Source organism: Empidonax traillii, unplaced genomic scaffold (assembly GCF_003031625.1).
Source record: "Empidonax traillii isolate 1590-97213 ecotype Southwest subspecies unplaced genomic scaffold, ASM303162v1 scaffold134:size1062425, whole genome shotgun sequence".
NCBI lineage: Eukaryota > Metazoa > Chordata > Aves > Passeriformes > Tyrannidae > Empidonax > Empidonax traillii.
The window spans coordinates 431,412-450,819 of record NW_020955327.1 but is presented as its reverse complement, the minus strand read 5'-3'; the positions used below and the strand labels follow the sequence as shown (position 1 = coordinate 450,819).

Here is a 19,408-nt window from a genome sequence, read left to right as displayed (position 1 = left end):
CAGCCACCCTCTGGGTGAAGAACCTTTTTCTAATACCCAACCTAAACCTGCCCTGACACAACTTCAGGACAGGCAGCATCCCCAGCTGGTCCTACTGCCTAGTTTCATACAGCAGCTTGCACCTACAGAACTGAATGGTCTGAGAAAAAACGGGGTTACTACTGCACCCTCCCTGAATGCGCAGTGATTTGCTGTAGTGCCAGTCTCATACCTGTGGGCCGAAATCTTGTTTCCCCACTGTGCAGGATGACATGAGGTTACCTTGCCTTATTGCAGAAGGTGCAAGCAGTGCTTGAAGGAAAGCCTGGAAGAATCCTCCTAAAATTTGGTTAAATATCTAGACTGGGTTTTGTTTTGTGGTTGAAGGTAGCTAACCAAACAGGGCGGCCTGGAGTATGCAGCCAGTTCAGATGGCACTGCTCCAGGCAGGTCTCCTCAGAACCATGAGCCACATGGATGCAGAGCAGTTTATGGTGAGCAATATGGTTTTGCATATGTGGAGGCAGTCTTTACATTGAGGAATTCTTTTTCCACAGTTTTCTTCTCACTGTTTTTAGGAAGGTCACTCCTATGCCTTTCCTTCCCCACCAGCAGTGGATGGCTCACGTGTTGCGAGGGATTGGCTGGCGGCACACTGGTCTCAGCTAGCCAAAAGGCCATCATCCCTTTACTTTCACTGATAAATCAGAGCTTGCTTTCCATTTTTAGAAGTAACTTGTAGTGTTAACAAAGGTGTCACCAGAAATTTGCTATTGGTCCCAGATGGTGCTGCAGCTCTTTGTGAGCAGATCAGTCCTTCCAGTTTGAAGGTTCATGGCAATATGTGTCCCATGCTTACCACTGGACACTGCAGGATTCCCACTGGCTGGTTGCAGGCTGAGGTAAAATGCTGGGATTTGTGGAAACAGTTCTCATTATTCTTCTGGCTTCAAGAAAGGAGCAAACAATGTCAGCAGTCTTGAGGCACACAGCGATAAACCGCTCATGAAGGACGGCCTCAAATGTTTACAGAGAGAGAAACAGTCAGCAAAGCTTTGTTTTAGCACAGACTACAGAGACATGAAGGACAGCAAGCGTAGGCAAACCATAAAAAGGCATTTATTTTATTCTATGGGTTTTAAATAAACTTCACACGTTAGGTACCTGCAGACACTAGAACTGGCATGTGCACAGAATTAGAATTTTCTTCTCTGGTCACACAGCTAGTGTGAGGGTTTTTCCATGACTCTTCAAACCCAGTCATCAGCCTTGTAATTCTCTGTTCAGCTTTAAAGCATCCAATCTAGCAAAGATTGCTTTATACAACTTAGCTCCTTTTAAATAGGAATGGTATTTAAAAAAAAGAAATGTGACACATTTATTTTGCCCTAAAGGTGTTAGCATACAATTCAACGTACTGCAGAGGACACCAAAGGCATCAGGAAGCCAGATGAAGGTCGTATTATAATTGGTGCTGTGAATTGCAAGAAGGAAGCAAAGGTGAATTTTGTGATACTTTTTGTCCAAAACTTAGTAAAAAAAAGTGGTGGGGTAAAAATTAAAGGAGAACTAGAATCAAATTGCAGTGTCTTGCGCAGCAGATTAAAACGTTTTTCATGAGCTGCAGTCTGCAGGATGACTTCTTGAAAACTGGTGGAGCATGAGACCAGCTCCTCACTGAGCTCCAGGAAGGAGCCAGGGCCCAAGAACTCTCCCCATGGCTGTAAAGCAAGGTGTCTCAGGGAGCAGTCCAAGAAAATGTTTTGGAACAACCTCCGTGAGCTGCCGTAAAAAAAAAAAAAAAAAAGTGCTCTGTAAAATCCACACGTGTTTTTAAGCATTGCCAGTCAGTCCCTGCTATTAAGCAGCAGCAGCAACGTGGCAGCTGTACAGCGATTGCCCGAGCTCCTGGCTCTGCGCTCCAGCTACACTCCCACAGTGTGGTACATTTGGTATGCAAGGAAGGCCACCAGTAAATATATTCAGCACTTTAGTGCATTTTAGCTTGACATATGTCCAGTGAACAGTATTTTGGGCTCTTGCAGGAAAAAAAAAGCGTGAGGAAAAAAAAATAAAAATATCACCTGATTATTCAGCGCTTCCTTCTGTTATGATGCTTTGGGGTCCTTCAAATCATTTTCATTATGCACTACATAATACTAAAAATCTCCATGCAGTATGCTGATAATTCCGTGCGTGGTCTCTGTGATTTCTAATTGTTTGAATAACAGGATGCTATTGAAATGCCATGCAGAAACACTGCATCACCCTGAGGGAATCAAGCTTTTCTCCTTTTACTCCTGGTGAAGATAAACATTTGAACAGTTGAAATAGGTAAAATATCCCAGGGAAGCCACCGTGCAAAGTAGACATGCTAGAGCCCTTAGTGCAGAAGCTGTGCTGCGAAGGACAAAAAGGAAAAATAAATTAGATAAATAAATAAATAAACAAAAATTGAATGGAAGGCACTCACAATAAGCCGTGCTTTTTCTTCTCCTGTGATCTTAAAGCAGAAGAGAAGCACTAGCAAGCCCAGGAAAGAAATACCACGTGCTATTTTTGTGCAGCCATTATAAAATATGTATTGTTTATTGTTCTGCACTGCAGCTGAAGTTTTACATCAGCCTCAAAATTACAGCAAAGTTTGTTTTTGAAGGAGACACACAGCGTCTCTGTTCTTTAAGCCTCTTAATGATGTTCTTAAGAATGCAGTGATAGGATTTCAATCTCCTGGCAAGCACAGACAGGTTGTAGGATGTGATTCATAGAAAGAGTAAAATACTGTGTGCCAGTGTGCGTTATGAATATATTTTATGTATATGTATGTCAGTGTACCTGATGTTCAGCTGCATGCAAAACCAGGCAGTGATGCCAGGCAGCTTTTTCTCTTGGCTGGAGGCACCATTGGGTGCCACCCTCTTAAGCTGTGCTCCACGTGTTCAGGGACCACTGTGGGACCACCTGAGTTTGACCAGACTACCAGAAGTCCCTGCTGACTCTGTACAGAGGGTGCCAGGACTTTGCACGAAACCTTTGCTCTCTGTAAAATGGGTTTAATAGTACCAGGTCATTGCTGCTGTAGGGCTGTATGAGATCACTGTAATGCTTAATGGTGTACTTGGAGATGGGCTGAGGGTCAGAGGCAGGAGCTCATATTTATGTGGTCCTTTTGACACTGATGTGGAAACGAAGGTGCGTGCAAGCCCCCTGGAGCAACCCAGTTTTGCTACCTGTTGTGTGCAGGCAGCTTTGAGGATGGATGATGTGCCGAGGTGGGTACAGAGGTGACCTGTCACTGCTCCCCTGTAAAGGGGTGTTGCAGGCAGTGAGTTTTAACAAGGCACGATGCCGGTCTGAGCAGGCTAGCTGAGCTCCCAGAGGCTGGGTCTACCCAGCCTGGTTAACCTTGCCAGTCCTTGCTTAGAGCTAGTTCACGTATCTCTGCGTGGTGTTATGTTGAGACACATTAAACATACCCAAAGCTGCCTGGGTAAGCGAGCGCTCCCGCCAGCCTCCTGACACGGGGCTGAACCGGGGTACGGTGCGTGCACGGATGTTGAGGCGTGATGTTCAGCCTGGCTTCATTTCAGCTTGCCTGCTGGTAATGTCAACAAAGGTGCCCTGTGTACCGGAGAGAAAAGCCTTGCAGGAATCCAAATGATCGAGAAGGCATTTGGGACTGATTGCCACGCTCTTTATGCAGGAACATACTGCCAGGTTTGCTTTAAATGGGCATTTAATGTCTTGCTTGGAGGGGCAGGGGGCCTGGAGAGGGCCGTGCTGACATCCAAAAATTTCAGCTTCTGATCTCCATTTTCTAGTCAGAGCAGAGGAAGATAAGAAATGTCTCTGGTGGAAATATCATAAATGTACAACAACTGTGGTTTTATTTATACACTGTTTTATGGCAAAGGAAAGGCTTTGGGCTTTTGTATGCTGCGAAATGTTGTTGGTTTTTTTCTTGCTTTTTTTTTTTATTTTTTTGCCTGGAGAAAATATATAACGTTTAAAATGATTGCAGAATGGAACATTGCTTTCCCTGTAAAATAGCGCTCGCTGAGACATGGTGGGATCTCACACTTGACCAAATTAGCATATGCGCTCAAATATCAGAGCTCTGACTAGTAAAAATAACACTAGATTTGCATTTTCACATTTTTAGCTCTTGCCTCCCTGTCTGTTTGGTTTTATGCCTTTTTTCTTGACTGACAATTCTCTTTGTGGCAGATTTATTGCTGTTCTGCTGTTTGGACCCTGTAATCAACTAGACACTTGGTTGAAGACATTAGTCATTTCATTAAGTACTTTTTTTGCAGATATCTCAGACACAATTTTCTGTTGCTCTGGTTCCAAAAAGCAAATGACCCATGGCCAGCAAAGTCTGAATATGAATCTTTAATAAACAGAGGTAGTAGGAACAATGCTCTCAGGTTTCCAAACAGCAGAGGGCTAATTAAAAGATGTTGAATGGGGAAGAACTACCATTGCCATCTCGCTCATCTGACAGAAATGTGCCTGCATCTGTTCCCAATGAAACCGCTCTTTTGGAAACATTGTCTCATTTATCCTCCTTGCTTCCCATCAGAGCTACACAGGAAACCTTCCTCGTGCTATGTGCAGATATTGGAGAGTAATTTTTTTAAATTATTTTTCAGTAATATGTTGCTGAAAACAAAGACTGAATACTTACCTTAGGAGTAAAGATAAAGCATACAGTGGGGTTCTTTTTGTCATCACTGTGTCACTGATGATTATACTCTATTCATGAACTAAGGGAATAAAATTATAGCATGGGCAAAGAACCATTCTCTCATTTTATTGAGACACCTCCTTAAAACTCAGTTCCTCCCTCCAGGGACAGTCCTTCATAGCCATGAATCCTCTCTTCAGTTGCTTGCTCTCTGCAGGCAAAGGTACTCTCTCTCTGCCCAGAAAATAATACCATATGTTATTTTCAGAATCGTGGGGAGTTAGGAAACTGCACTCACCCATGGCTGGTTTATGGACCCCATTGATTTTCACAGGGACTGATTCAATGGAAAGCCAAGTTGGCTGCTCCAGCTTGGCCAAGCAGCCTGCTGCAGCACACCACCATCACTGCTGGGACATAGACCCCTGGGGTCTGGGCAGCGTTTTTTCACGGTCAGGCTCTGGGCAGGAGATGACTTGTTTGTACTCTTCTCTTATTTCCCTGGGAAGGGGAGAAGCATGTTAATGGGGTGAAATAGAGACAGTCACTCCCCAAATGCCCGTGGGTTCCCTTGTGCTGTTGAGTACAATCTTTGAAGTTACTGCCTTGAGAGAAGCTCGCAGACCAGAGCACAGTGACGTGCACCCCCCAAGTCAGCAGTGAGGCACAGGGAGGTGCCTTTCAGCACCTTACCTGCCTCAGGCTCAGCTCAGCTTTGCCAGCTCTCCCACAGGCAGCCTCCTGGGCTTCTCCTGCATGTTGGCTGTGGAGCTGCACCTCTGCCTGCAGACAGAACCTTCTGGTTCATCCTGGATGTGACGTTCTCATGACAGGGCCCAGCAATGTCATCAAGCAGTGCTGCAGGATGCACCTTGGGAAGTTAGCCCAAAATCTTCTGAGGAGGTGCCCAGGTTTTCCTGTTGGACGGTCTTTTTAGTTTGCTTTGTTTATTTTGTTTCTGTGATCACCACAGTAACCAAATAGGTTCCTGGATGTTCAGCTCCTCCAAGATTATCATCATGTGAAATGAACCAGAATAAAATAAAGCTTATAAAAGAAGGAGAATTCATTGGAGACTATTACAATGACCTGGAAGAAAAGACATAAGAAAGTGAACCTTGTTTAATGATTGTTTGTGGTGGCAGCCCAAATTTTAATCAATTACCATATGAACCCATGACTTGAAAGATGTGTTGGGCCTGTGAGACAGCATTCAGTATTTCTTCCTTTCTCTGGGGAGCTGCAGGGTATCAGCTGACATCCTGAAGGCTCTCTTTCCTCACAGATGCTTTTAAAGCTGCATTTCTGACTGCAGAAGGCATAGTTAAACCTTACACATGTATTTTGTGTATGCCCTTGGGTACAGTTGCATCCTGTGACCCCCTAGGAGACCTCACTGACCTTCTCACAGTGTCCTGAGTCCGAAGAACGCTCAGTCAGCCTTTCTATTGCCAAACTTTCTTCAGCACTACACTTAAAACACAGAAACCAAATAGATTTATTGATATAACTGTAATCAGAAGTCATAGCCTGGATGATAAAATGGCTGAATTATCAAATTACTTAAAATTAGAGGCATACTCAAGTGCCTCAGGGACTGGGAAGCTGCAGGCAGGCAGCAGACCCGCCAGGCAGCACCAACACTGGGTGCTGGCGAGGAGCAGAACAGGATTTCTGGGCATGGCAAGTGTTGGGGTGAGGCTGTCTTTGGGGTTGGGGTTTTCAGTGTCCCACAAGTGGTGAAGACCTAATGTACCCCCTGTGGCCAAGCAGGGATGTCACATTTTGGTTCTGCTTGTTTAATAGGAGGCAGTCCCACTTCTGCATTTTATAATGCTTCAAGAAGTGAAGGCACCTTTACCTGTGACAGTAGAATTTCATTTAGTCAGATGCATTAAGTGCTGTTCATTGGGTATTTATTCCATCAGTGATGGATCCCACCTAAGGCTCAGGTGTGCTCTGAGGACACGGGTGTCAGTGCACACACGTTTGGAGTACATGCCTCACCTCTTTCCCTGGAGTTTGCTCTTCTGGAATTTGGGGGCATGGTTGAAATTGCAGAACTGCTTGTTCCCCCAGTTTGAAAAAATGTGTTTGAACACTGTCATTTTCCCTGATAAGAGGAGCTCTATAAATTAAAAAGAGCCAGCAGCGCAGGCACATTAATCTTCCTGATGCAATCCTACCTTTAGCATTTCCTGGCATATATTTGATGTTGACTTAATTGTGCAGCCTTGAAGTAGGATTTGAGTATATAAGTACAAAAGTAGTAATAAACTGGAGATACAAGCTAGAAGTTGTCTACTGAAAGCTGTGGATGATGCGCAGATCCTTGCAGCAAAAAGATCAGTGTGACAAGTTTGCTGTCCGTTTAGCCCTGAAAAATCAAGCCTCTCACAGGAGATCCTGTAAGGCTTGAGCACTGTGAGCACGGTGTCATTCCGAGGTTGTCCCTTCCTGCTCTCCCTTGCACGCAAGTGATCTGACATCAGCACGAGCAGCGCGTGGTTCATCGTGCTCGTGCGGTGCTTGGGAAGAAAGGCTGGTCTCACAGTTAAGATTTTAGAATGGAGTTCAGAAAAATCTTGCTTCTCTTCTCACTTTTACTGAAAGAGGTCAGGAAAGCAATTTTGGCTCTTTGTGTTTTGGAAGGCATCAAAAGATGCAAATAAATGCCTGGTGGGCTCTGAAGCAGTCTTTGAAATCAGTGGGAGATAGGTCTCTGAGATTTCAAAAATCCCACACAAAGTGTTTGCATGCATCTTTAAGCATTTAAACACCTTTAAAGATATGTCTCTAAGGTGTCTAGCTCTGAGCATAGGTTCCTGCATCCCCTAGGTATTTTTAAAATTGCATCCAGAGTTGCTTAGATTTCCCCCAAAGAGCACCCTTTTGTTGTAATTTCCTCGTTGACTTAATTTTCTCTTGACTTGAAACATAATATATATTAACCTTCACTCATTTTTGCAGCAAAATGTAGAGAAGTGAAGCTGTTTCTGAGCTGTTTTATTGCACAAAAAAAAAGGAGCATATGGCTGATTGTGTCCCATCTGAAATGCAAATGATGAAGCTACGTGGAAAGAATTACTATTACTTGAGCAGTAAATGTTTCCTAATGAAGTGAGTTTGACTAAGGTGGGAAGCTGGAAATGGCTGCAGGAAGAAATGACGATGGTTAATATTTCAGTGGAGCAGAACATTCTTATTCCGCTGATAAGGAGGTTCTTAGGAAATGCACTAGAATATTTTTTTTCTTATATTCTGTATGTTTATCAGTGTGGGGAAATTGTTACACACAGGGAGCTAGACTCTTTTCTTCCCGTTATGAAATCATGTAATTTAATTTATAACCACAGCTTTTCACTGTTGGCCTCCTTCTGAGCTGAAGTTTCCTGTACTTTGTGAGCACTTGGGGTAAATAGACCTACCCAATGTGAAAGAAAAGTCTAAAAGAAGACTCTGATTTTCGTCAACCTGGGCACATTTGTGGGAGCCAGAGGCCAAAGAGGGTGCAGGAGGAATCTGACCCGCACTCTCTAATTTCCTCCTTCCTCTTTCCACCAAAGTTTTTTTCTCATGTGTATCCCTCTGCACTTCCAGTAGTCGAAGGTGTCCAGATGTCTGCTGCAACTGGGAGGTGGTCTGACTTTTAAACACTTCCTTAAATCAAGCAGTGAGGCTCGAGGCTTGACATTTCCATTACTTAACTTTCCGAAGGGAAAGCTGTGGAGCTGGTGCTGTGAGGTTCAGCACAACCAGTGGGCTGGAGATAGAGCATCCATCACATTACTTTGCCTTAATGTCAGAAGGAGCCAGGAAGAGTTTAGATAGCAGCATGTGCGCAATTATGTGCTCAGAAGAGCTGAGGCAGCTGCCAGGTTAGACCTCTGGCTTTGTCCCTGAGCAAGATGACATCGGTGTTGCTGAGGCTGAGCTGTCTGTTCCAGGGCACAGTCGGGGGACAGGAGATTAGCATGCCATTCCCTTGACAATGCCCAAGGGTGTCTGACATCGCTAATGATAATGAAAAAGGAGAAACCTAGAGGAAAAAAGTCTGCAGCCTGCTGTTGATGGAAATAATTAGGTTTCTCCATCTCAGAAGCAGCGACGAGGCTTGCTGGGATCAGGACGTGTCCACATTAGTGTCCTACTTCAGACACAGACCAGACTTCTGAAGTGAATCCCTCTCCCTGTGCTTTAGTTCACATCTCAGGGCAGCACAGGAGATCACAGGCTGGGTTGTGGTGTCTCTGGAGATGCCCATGAGCAATCTGAGGACAGGGCCACTGCTGCCCTGCCTGCATTTGCCCACCCTATGCTCTTGGGCACAGGAGCCTTCACCCCCTGCAGAGCATGTCACCACATCAGGAGTGGGTGCTGACTTTCCTGGGTAACACCTGGGTAAGGCTTTTTGGTTCCTAAGTTACTGTGCTGAGGCACAGTCTCCATCTTGGCAGGGGGTTTTGTCCCAGTAGGGTGAAGCGAGGCTTCAGTATCACATATTTCATTACTGCCAGGATACCTATAGGTGCTGGAATTATTTTCAGGATTAAATCATATATCAATATAAACCCACGTTTTATGGTATTACATGTGATGGGCAGCACCTGAACAGAGGTGAATTTTGTGGCTCCTTTAATTTGCAGGAGGGCTCAGCAGCTGGATTTATCTGCATATGTGCTTAGGTGTTTGGTTTACAAGATATAACAGGCAGTAATGCTGTGGTACAGTTTCCCATGTATAACACACTTCTTTTGTCTTTCCTTTTGCTTGCTTTTAGGTGCCTCTTCTCTCTACCCTCATCTCATTTCCATCCAGAAATACAAATGGCCTCTTGACAGAACTTTTCATTTTCATTGTGTTGATTTGCATTATGCAGTCAGGATAATACAAACACTTATGTTTCTGAGATGTATTTATGATGTTACAAAAAAACTTTCTCATAGTAGCCTCTTCTTTTTTCTCTGTCTTTATCTTTTCAGGTGTGTTTGCAACATTGACTGTTCTCAAACCAACTTCAATCCTCTTTGTGCTTCCGATGGGAAATCTTATGATAATGCGTGTCAAATCAAAGAGGCATCATGCCAGAAACAGGAGAAAATTGAAGTCATGTCTTTGGGTCGATGTCAAGGTAACTCTCATAACAAAACTCATTTCAAAGAATGTTTTCAATTTTTGTAAGGGGAGGGGCTGGAAGGAACCAGGGCTGACTTCTTATTGGCACTTCTTACATTTCCAGTAAGCTCTTGCAGTTTATATTGTAGAGCAGAGCCCACCACAGCACAGACATCAGCAAGGCATAAGGAGACCCCCACTCGTAACCCTTCCCATGGTCTTCACACAGCAGCAGGGGACTGTTCAGCCCTGCTCTGGTTTCAACATCAGTCAGCACTGTTCTGCCCAGAGCAGCTTGCCCAGAGCCCTGTCTTCCAGGCAGGAGTTGGAGCAGGACAACAGGATTGCCCCTCAGATACATTTTGCCACCCAGGATGGATCCTCTGGTGCTCCCCTAATTGGGGCACCATGAAGCAGTCTCAGGAGGCTAAAGAAGTGCTCCCAGACACAGTACTTGTCTTGTTTCTCAAGTGACCTGCTTAGGCCCCAAGATGTCAAAGGTGTCTGGAAGGCAATTTTCCAGTAGCATCTCAAGACTTTCTCTGTTTCTCCATACATACCACACTTCTTTGTGCACGCATCACCTGTAACCCTTGAGTTGACTTTTAAAACCCTATTTTGCTCTAAAATAAAAATGAAGAAAATTTGCCATTAAATAGCTCCCGTAAATAAAGTGTCTACTGAGGCTCAGACTCTTAACAGCTATTTCCCCCTTAGCTTCTGACCTATAAATCCTCCATACATCTACTTACAAGGCCATAGTATACAGATGTATTCAGCACATTCCAGTTTATTCCTATCTCTTTAAAGTTAACCACCCTAAGTGGCAGTTCATTTCAGGGTACATATTAAAACTCCCCAATTACTTCAAATAGAGCAGAAATGACAACTCCTGCCTCACACTGATATATTTATCCCAGTTGCAATCTGTTATCACATATTGTTAGCAAAGAGATCCTGCTGTTTTCACCTGGCAGACCCAGGAGAGCCTTGCAGCCAGCAACGATGCTGTGCATGCAAGTGAAGTTTGCTTTGCCTGGGCACTGGAGGTTGGATGGGGGCTGTACCAAGTCCAGGCTCCCCAAGCAATTCAACACATTTCTTTTCACACAGATAATACCACAACAACTACAAAATCGGAAGATGGGCATTATGCAAGGACAGATTATGCAGGTACGGTTCCTATTCTTGTGAGAATCGCAATTTGCAGGATCTGTGTAAGTCTCTTTTCTCCTCCATTTGCTAAGGTGAGGTGTCCTCATCTTCTAGTATGGTTTTCTCAGTTTACTGTAAGGAAATGCTGTTTTTGTGTTACTTTTACTTCGGCTACAAAATCTCTTTGTTCTTAATAAATGGGCTGCTTCCATTTTTGTCAGTGTACAGATACTGTTGCCACAAAACACCTGTTTTGACAAGGGAAATTAATATTGTAAACTGTTTGCCAGAATTAGCAGACGTTATTGAAAGTTATTGAATCAGTTCACTAGATTATGTACCCTTTTGTCATGATATACAGGTTTAAGAAAGTGAAAATCCAGAGCCTAGCACAGTTGTGATTCCACGAAATGTTGCCGTAATAGATAATATTACCTGTCGGCCTTTAACTATGAAGTTAATAAGGTTCTTAAAATGTGGGGGGTTTAAGTGATAAATGGTTTCAATTTATGTAGATGCCACAGTAAAATATGATGGCTGAATAGCCTTATATGGTGCTTGAAATTAAAAACATGTAAATACTAGTGAGGTCTGGGAGGCGTTTTTTACACCCTTTGCCTGGGAGGATTGATTTAGAAATTGAACGTGCATGTGCGCGCGCACGTGCATGCAAATATTCACAGCTCGCACTGAGAATTAAAGCCTTTGGGAAGGTCTTGTGAAAGTGGGTCAGGTGATGCGTTCCCTGCTGCAGTTTCGTGATATTCCTGTGTTTTTGAAGTATTTAGAGGGAGTAGGTGCGGATCACAGGGTTCACCTGAGCTGCGTGGCTCAGGTGAGACCCAGCTGGTGGCTTCACAGGTGTTAATGTTTCTCACTGGCAGAGTCCTGTGGCAGTAGTTATTTCAGTTACTGGTCATCTCCTGTGCAGGCCCCTCTGTGCGTGCTGTCCCTGCAACAATGCGGTACCTGGCCTTAGAAATGATTGCTCTGTTCCTACTTAAAAGCAGCCCATGATGATTAAAACATAGAGCTCTGAATAAATGATGTCTCGGGGAGGCAGAGGAGTGCGAGCTGTTGGGGGTGGCTGCAGCACGAAGCAGAGAGGGTAGAAATTGCTGTGGGAAATAAATACTGGGATGAATTTCTAAAGGATCAAGGATCCACCTGGTCCAGGTATTTCCTACTGCTAAGGGGCCCTTCCATGAGTGAAGAGAGAGACAGGCAAAGAGAGAAAAGTCTTCAATGTCTTTCCTCCAAACTCTTGATTACCTTCAGCTTTTTGTGGGAGGTAGCAATCCATTTTCTTGAAAGGCTGTGAGGAATGAGATTGTATCCTGTGATGGGCAGAAGATAGGGCCAATTAGGCCAAAATAATTTAAGTTAGAAATAAGGCCAAGTAGTATTGTGATGTCAAAATTTTTCTTCTTTTGAGGAGAGCACTGGCATCCCCAAGTCGAGATGAAGGCTTGCAGCCCCTTTTCAGTGTTGTGCAGCCTGTCCTATGCTGCTGCTGTCTGGTGGACTTGCTTTAGGATGGCAGTGACCCACATCACCTAGAGAGGAGACTGAACATTTAAGAATGAAACAACTGAGTTGTAACAGGAAGGGAGGAAAGGCAGGTTGAGAATTAGGGAGGAGGAGGAGATCACAGTGATGACAAGAGAAGGCCAAGTCATGGGTCATGGAGGAAGAGGTGTGCAGGAGGCACCTTCAGCTCAAGTGAGAAGAAGGAAGAGAACAGCTCTGGCTTAGAAGAGGTGATATTTCTGCCCACACTCAAGAGGAAGGATGGTGGGTAGAAGAAAATTCATTGCAGCAAAATGTTGTCAGGGGTTGGGAGTCAAGCAGGGAACGCTGGAGGAAACTGGGTTATTGGGCAGGGAAGGGGGCAGAGCTATGGCACAGAGGAGCAGCTCTGTAATGGACATGGTCTCCAAATGCTAAGAGGTTAGAAGAGGCATGGGAACAGATGGTCCTATGAGAGATGACAGGGGCCTGTGGAAAGGAGACAGGGCACCTCCCTCCCCTAGAGCTGTGGAAGTGATGGAGGCATCCTGAATCAGTGTCAAGTCCAGTAGGTACCTCTTTGGCACAGAAGGACACTGTGATTGCACCTTAGAAAGCAGCTTCTCGAGGCTTCTGCTATGGCTCAGGCCCCAGTGGGCTTCTCAAGGGTGGTGACTGTATCCCCCTGGGTGGGTCTCATCAGGTACCACCCAGTGATTTAACCTGAGCCATCACCTGCACCAGCTGATGTCTTTCTTTGTGTGCACCTATTAGTCTTGCTTGAATTTTTCATTTTTACATACGAAGACAGCATGTAGGGTGAAAACTGCAAGTTCATGCAGGGCAAACCACATGCCTCCAGTGTTCCTAAATGTCTGTGATGTAACCCCGCCAGGGGACTGTAGAGGGAAGGAACCACTGTATCAAAAAGCTGCAGCAGCTCCAGCCTTTCAGAAATAATTGGTGAAAAGGAAGGCAACAGTACAAAACTGAGGCTCAGTGAACATTCAGGCTTTAGCGTTTGCCAGACAGGAAGCTCTGTGGAATCCTCGTGTTCTTTCAATTGCAGAAACATTAAATGATGGCTATTATAGGAATGTGGTATGTGCTACTTTTTCCCCACCTTCCCATCTCCTCAGACAGGAAACGATGCCCTGATCATGGGAAGTTTTGTGTGAAAAAGCAACAGTTCCCCCGCCTCTGAAGCAATTTCCCCGAGCCTGTGGCTTCCTAGAGAATACCTTTGTTCTCTACCATTTAACGGCACTAAAAATCGCCAAGACTGCGAGCACTACGTGCTTTTAAAAACATTGACTTGTATGGACTGACTTTCCCAGGGGAGAAAATAGCAGTGGGCATAATTGATGTTGTCAATTATGCTAATGCAGCGGTGCCAAATGCTCTTTGCAGAGGCTGTGGTAGCTGAGTGGAGCGGGTTTTTCCATCACCGCCCCCGCGCGCTCAATGTGGGGTCCCCAGGAAGGCAGCAGCTTCGCAAACAGCCACAAGTCCCAACACCCAGCTGAGTTTTTCCATATCGAACTATTCAGACCGTCTGTTCAATCAGTGTCTTTGCTCCCTCCTGTTCTTGCAAGCCCGTTGATACTTACAAATAAAGTACAAATCTTTCACTTTGCCAAACCAAAAGAGGGCTCGTCGCTTTGGAGTATAAATCTTTGCGTTAAGTTTGTATTGCCTTGGATTTTAAGGCCTCTTACTTTACACAGGCAAGATGTATGCCAGGGCTGGAAATGCCTGACTAATATCAGAGGCACCCAAAAAGCAATGTCCCCTTTTTCACCAAAGCAAACCTGAGGAGCTGTAGGGGGCCCTTCTCTGACCCTGTCCTGCCTCTCCAGGGTCAGCAGTCCACACTTGCCGTGGCTGCCTGTGCAATATGTGTCAGCACAGTGTCTGTACACTTGTGTATTTGTGCCTCTGTGCAATTCTGGCCTCTTGTTTTTCTTGAAACCCCAAGGTACAGACCTGGGGAGATTTTCGCTCTTTGCAGCAAAGGGCAGATTGTTGACTTTGATCACGTTTTTGCAGTATTATTTCGCTTTAGTCAATAAATAAATGGGTGCAACTTTTCCCACAAATCCAATAAAAATCCACTTCATCTTGCAATTTCCATGAAAGAACATTTTTAAACATCTTAAGTATAATAAATGTTTTGGAATTTAGTGTCTTGAGTTGAAAGTCCCGTGATGGATGTTTTCTTGAATATCCCCATTATATGCAAAAAGAAGGCTGTTTCAGGGGCATTTTGGCATTCAGAGTTCCAAGCAATCAAGGAGTTTTCATCTTGTTAATTCATTTGCCTGTTTATTTTTGTTCTTCTGTATTTATATTCTCTTCTTAAGATCTAGATATTAGCAATTATACCCGTAATGATTTTATCCTTTCTCATTATCAAATTACAGAGATTTTTTTCAAGCCATTTTGAGCACTATAAAGAATAAGTCGGTATGGATGTGCCATATTTCATTGTTATATATTCATGAAAATTGTCAGCGAAGACACTGACAAATTTGATAGACCTATTCAATAATATCATCTTCCAGGCCAGACAAACCTCCCCGTATGAGCATTGATTAGATCAAGTCTCAGCAGCTGAATGGCAGCAGCTCATAGTGGATGATGGAAGGGGCAAGAAGGCATTTTCAGCCCAAATATTCTCCTTTGGTGAAAAATGTGCATCAGCAAATGGTCAGTTTGAGGCCATATTTTTGGATTCCTTGACAGCTGTAAAGTTTCTCTTGTCAGCAGCCTCAGGTGGTGCCTTCTGGGGTCTTGGATAGTCCCAGGACTCTCTCACAGGCAGTGCTGTGACCCCTCTTGCCGATGCTGTCGCTGTGCCTGGGAAACGCCAACAAGCATAAAATGCTGCACGTCTGCTCAGGGCTGCTCCGTTCCCTGCTCTCCCTCCTGGTTTCCCATGGGATTTCAAATCCACATGACAGCATTGGATCTTTTTCAGACCCCTTTCTGGCACTGGGACCTTCCTGGCACTGCCGGAGGTGCTCGGGCAAGCTATCCTGCAGATGGCTGTGTTGCCCAAGCAAACCCAGTGCTCTACCAAAAAGGGCAAAATCCATCTGTGTCAACACATCATCTTCCCTTGGCTGGGACAGGGCTGTGAGATGAAGGCCGTGGGAGCCATCGCAGATTCCAAGGATAAAGAAGAGACTTGGACTCTGCAACAAGTCTCTTTACAAAAGTGCAAGAGTCTTCAACTCCAAAATAAATACAATGTAATATTAACGTTTCAGAAAAGAAAACTATCCTAAAACTTTAGCAAAACCCAGCACTCTGCATCGTTAACCTTTAATCCCTTTGAATGGAAGAACAAGCCATGGCTATCAAAGGAACTGTGAAGAACTGGCCGTGGTGTGCTGACCCCGTACATGTGAGAAGCGCTGGGGTGTGCTGCATCCCTTTCTTCACAGCCTGATACAGAGCCCACCAAATTTAGTCACAGCCATCCTCATTGTCTGTAACAGGCCTGGAGAGAGTCCAGGCATCAGAACAGCAGTGCTGAACTTCTACAGTGATCATTTTTTAGGGGATTTTTTCCCCCAGGACTAAAGTATGAGAACTTCCGACTAGATTCCTTCTCCAGATTGTAACATTTTCAAAGTAGGTTCCATTTTGAGTGTAAACCACTTGACAGTGTCCCTTTAAATTAAATTTTGTGTCTACTACTATGTCAGCCATTTCCTAAACTGTTAAAGAATAATAAAGCCCTAGAGCTTAGCTGTGGCATACAAACTGTTGTGCAGTTTTGCTCTGCCTTTGTGAACCAGGCTTTCCTTTCTTCTTTATGGAATTAGCAAGTGAGACACAGAGCTGAGCACCATCACAGCTAGAGAGAAACCACTTCTCATCTGCAGCCTCGTAAAAACAGGGGGGCAATTGCATCCTTGCATATGCAGATTTGCTTGGCTTTTGATTCTGCTGAGTCCAAGTCAGAGGTTGTCATACTAAACAAGTAGATTTTTCAGAAAGAGTTCCTGCTATTCCATGAAATCACTTAAAAATTGGGAAGAAAACCCCCACATTTTAATACTTTGGCATCAGTGTGGCAGCATGAACCCTGTCTAGCTGCAACCTTCACCTGCGCTCACACACACAGGCATGCACACTCCAGCCTGGGGGAGAACAGCAATAGTACAAAATTTAAGAATGGGAAGCTTTTAAATGTTGCTGCAGTTTTTGTTTGCATTTACAAATTGTTATTTGCATGTATTTGCAAGGTTTTATGAAAATATACTTACGTTTTATGCACAGTGAAAGTCCACGAAAGGCAGTAGGTGGGCTCTACAAAGTACAGAACAAAAACAATCTTGATTTTATGTCAGGCCATACAATTTAGGCTTTTTTGGCCCATGACTTCAGGAAAACAGTGAGGGCATCTCCCTCTAGGAGATGTGACCATACATATCTGAATGTTCTTTAAGATGTCCAATCGTTTAGAAGTCTAGGGCACATAAACTGAAGACTATGTAAGAGCAGAGCCAGTCTCCACTTCTAAAATGATTTCCTGATGGAGTCAGTTGGAGAAGGCATTCCAGTCTTATTTTGCCTACCTAATCCAGGCACTCCTGACAGAAGAGTTATCAACGAGAGGAAAAGAGGAAATGTCTCAGTTCATTGTGTGGAACTTGAAAACTTCCAAAATCAAGCTCAAGTTTACCATTGTGGAAAGTAGTGTAGTGTTTTCATGGCGATATTAACTGTGTCTAACTTAGTTTAATTTAGGGAGTACTATAACACACAGACAAGAAAACTGTTTCTGTTCTGGGATTCTTCTGAGTGATTTTCAAAGACGAGAGAGAGATCACTATGTTCTGGTAACCTGGTGGTCTCCAGCCCTTCTGCTGCCTTGCAGCTCCTCTGCTGATGCTGATATTCAGAAGAAAATCTAAAAAGTAGAGATAGAGACCAGGTGGTGTGTTAGTAAATCCTCCTGCCACCTACTTCTGAACCAGAGTAGCCAGCAGGGTCAGTCCCAACTACTTACTTGGCCCCCAAATTTCCACTTGTCTTCGGTGCTTTGTTAAATGAAAACTTGCAGCTACTTCTTTTTGTGATTTAACTCCAGGTTTTCAAAAGGTGGAGTGTGGAAAGTCACACTTCAGCACTCTTCTTTGTCATCAGGACAACTGAATGCTTTATTTCTAAAACAGGAAAAACCAGAGCATTAAAGCAATTGTCTAACGATGGGCACTGCAGCAGCACAGGCTACCCCAAGTGCTTTTCTTCTATAGAACTCTCTCAAATTTACATCCTTGGCTCCATCTTGCTGAAATCTACATAATTTTTTTGGAATAGGAGACAGACACATGGTCGTAGAGGTCACATAATAGCCTCACAAACAAGTCCCCTGCCAGGAGGGAAGCTGCAGCACTCCAGAGCGCTGTGCCGTGTGATTTAACAGCACTTACTCCTAACAGTCTTTTCCTGAGGAGCATGCAAAATTAAAGCAGGCTTATGGAGATTTTAAAAACAGGAGAAACAGAGAGAGAAATATTGCTCATTTAATCTGCCAGCCCCTAGAGGATACCTCACTTTTTATGGGAGTTCTCCTCTAACTTTGAATTGCATGTGCTAAGCTTGGTAAAATGTGCCTTGGCTTTTGGTTTTTTTTTTTGGATTTCTGGGGTTTTGTGCTTTTATAATGAGATAAATTGTGCCTTTTCATTACTTACGATTTCCCAGTGTCATGCTCATGGAACCTGTAATTGTTAGCATTAAAACTTAAATTAGGTCTCAGGTGAACTGCTAGATGTCTCTTTACCTAGACTGATGTAGCTCAAGGAGGAAGAACATTTCCATTTGTGCCTTTAAAGCTTAGCCCTTAATTTAGTCGCTAACGAACGTGAATGAAAAGTTGCAGAATTCGTTTGTGCTTTCTTCCCATAATAAACAAATTCAGTAATGCTGTGAGTGAGCATTAGAAAGAAAGCTATTTGATTTGCATTAAAGCTTGGTAGCCTGAAAATTCAGTAAATCCAGGCTAAGAATTTGATCTGTAGGAAATAAACAGGAAAACCAAGTTCCAACTTATAACACCAGTATTGGCATGGGCAGCCTTAAAAAAATACAAAATCAGGTGAAGCTATTTTACTGTTTTCAGCATCCCTGAAGCATTTAAGTCCTGGAAATGAATTCAGGTGTAAAGCTTCCTTAAGATTTGGGGCTAGAGTGGAGTTCGTAAGGCAAGTATATTTTTTTGTCTGGGGTTTCCATCATAACTGTGCAAAATTTATAAAGCTTGCTCCAAACACTGGCTCCCACTCCTTCTGTTTCCCCACAAATCTGTGCCTTGCTGGTTGGTTTTTCCCTTGTACTATCATGTAAGCAGTCTTCTGTAACATTTTGTTCTCTTAAAGGTTGGGGATAAAAACAGAAATTGTATGTGCAATAGAGATGAGCAGACCTGAGTTTACGTAGGTATTTTGACAGATTCTTCCATTTGTGTCTCAGTCCATAAACACATAATGTACCATTTACATATGTTTGGTCTTATTTGGAGCACAGAAACCCATCTTATTGAGCAAATCTGGGACTTTCAGTTCCTGCTGATGTTTTTGTCTTCTGCTCAGTATCTGTGTCTTGATAAGAAGAAAGGGTGAGCTCAAAGGGAGGTAGAGCTTGCAGGAAAGAAAGAAAACACTTTCCTGCTTACACATAAAAATGTGATCCCTAAAACTCAAGACGACTTGAATTGTGCCTGATTTCTCAGGTTGTCTTTAACCAGATGCCTTCTTCCTAAAAAGGACCTCTCGTGTCAAGGGATACCCAGAAAAGGGTAGGAACCCTCGGAAAATCACTTTTATGCTTTGCAGTCACTCTAAGTTGTTATGTTCTAGTTAAAGCAACTCCCAAAATTTGGTTTTCATAGGTTTATGGAAATAAAGCGACATGATCTGCAGCCATTGTTCAGCTGCCTTGAAT

General features: G+C 43.8%; 1 protein-coding gene across 1 annotated transcript in view; it reads left to right on the top strand.

The window, feature by feature from the left end:
• TMEFF2 (transmembrane protein with EGF like and two follistatin like domains 2) overlaps nt 1–19,408 on the top strand; it is a 127,156-nt gene that overhangs the window by 84,386 nt on the left and 23,362 nt on the right. Inside the window, exons 6-7 of the mRNA XM_027883750.1 lie at nt 9,652–9,800; nt 10,898–10,957. Coding sequence (XP_027739551.1) covers nt 9,652–9,800; nt 10,898–10,957 — 209 coding nt within the window. The remainder of the gene's footprint in view (nt 1–9,651; nt 9,801–10,897; nt 10,958–19,408) is intronic.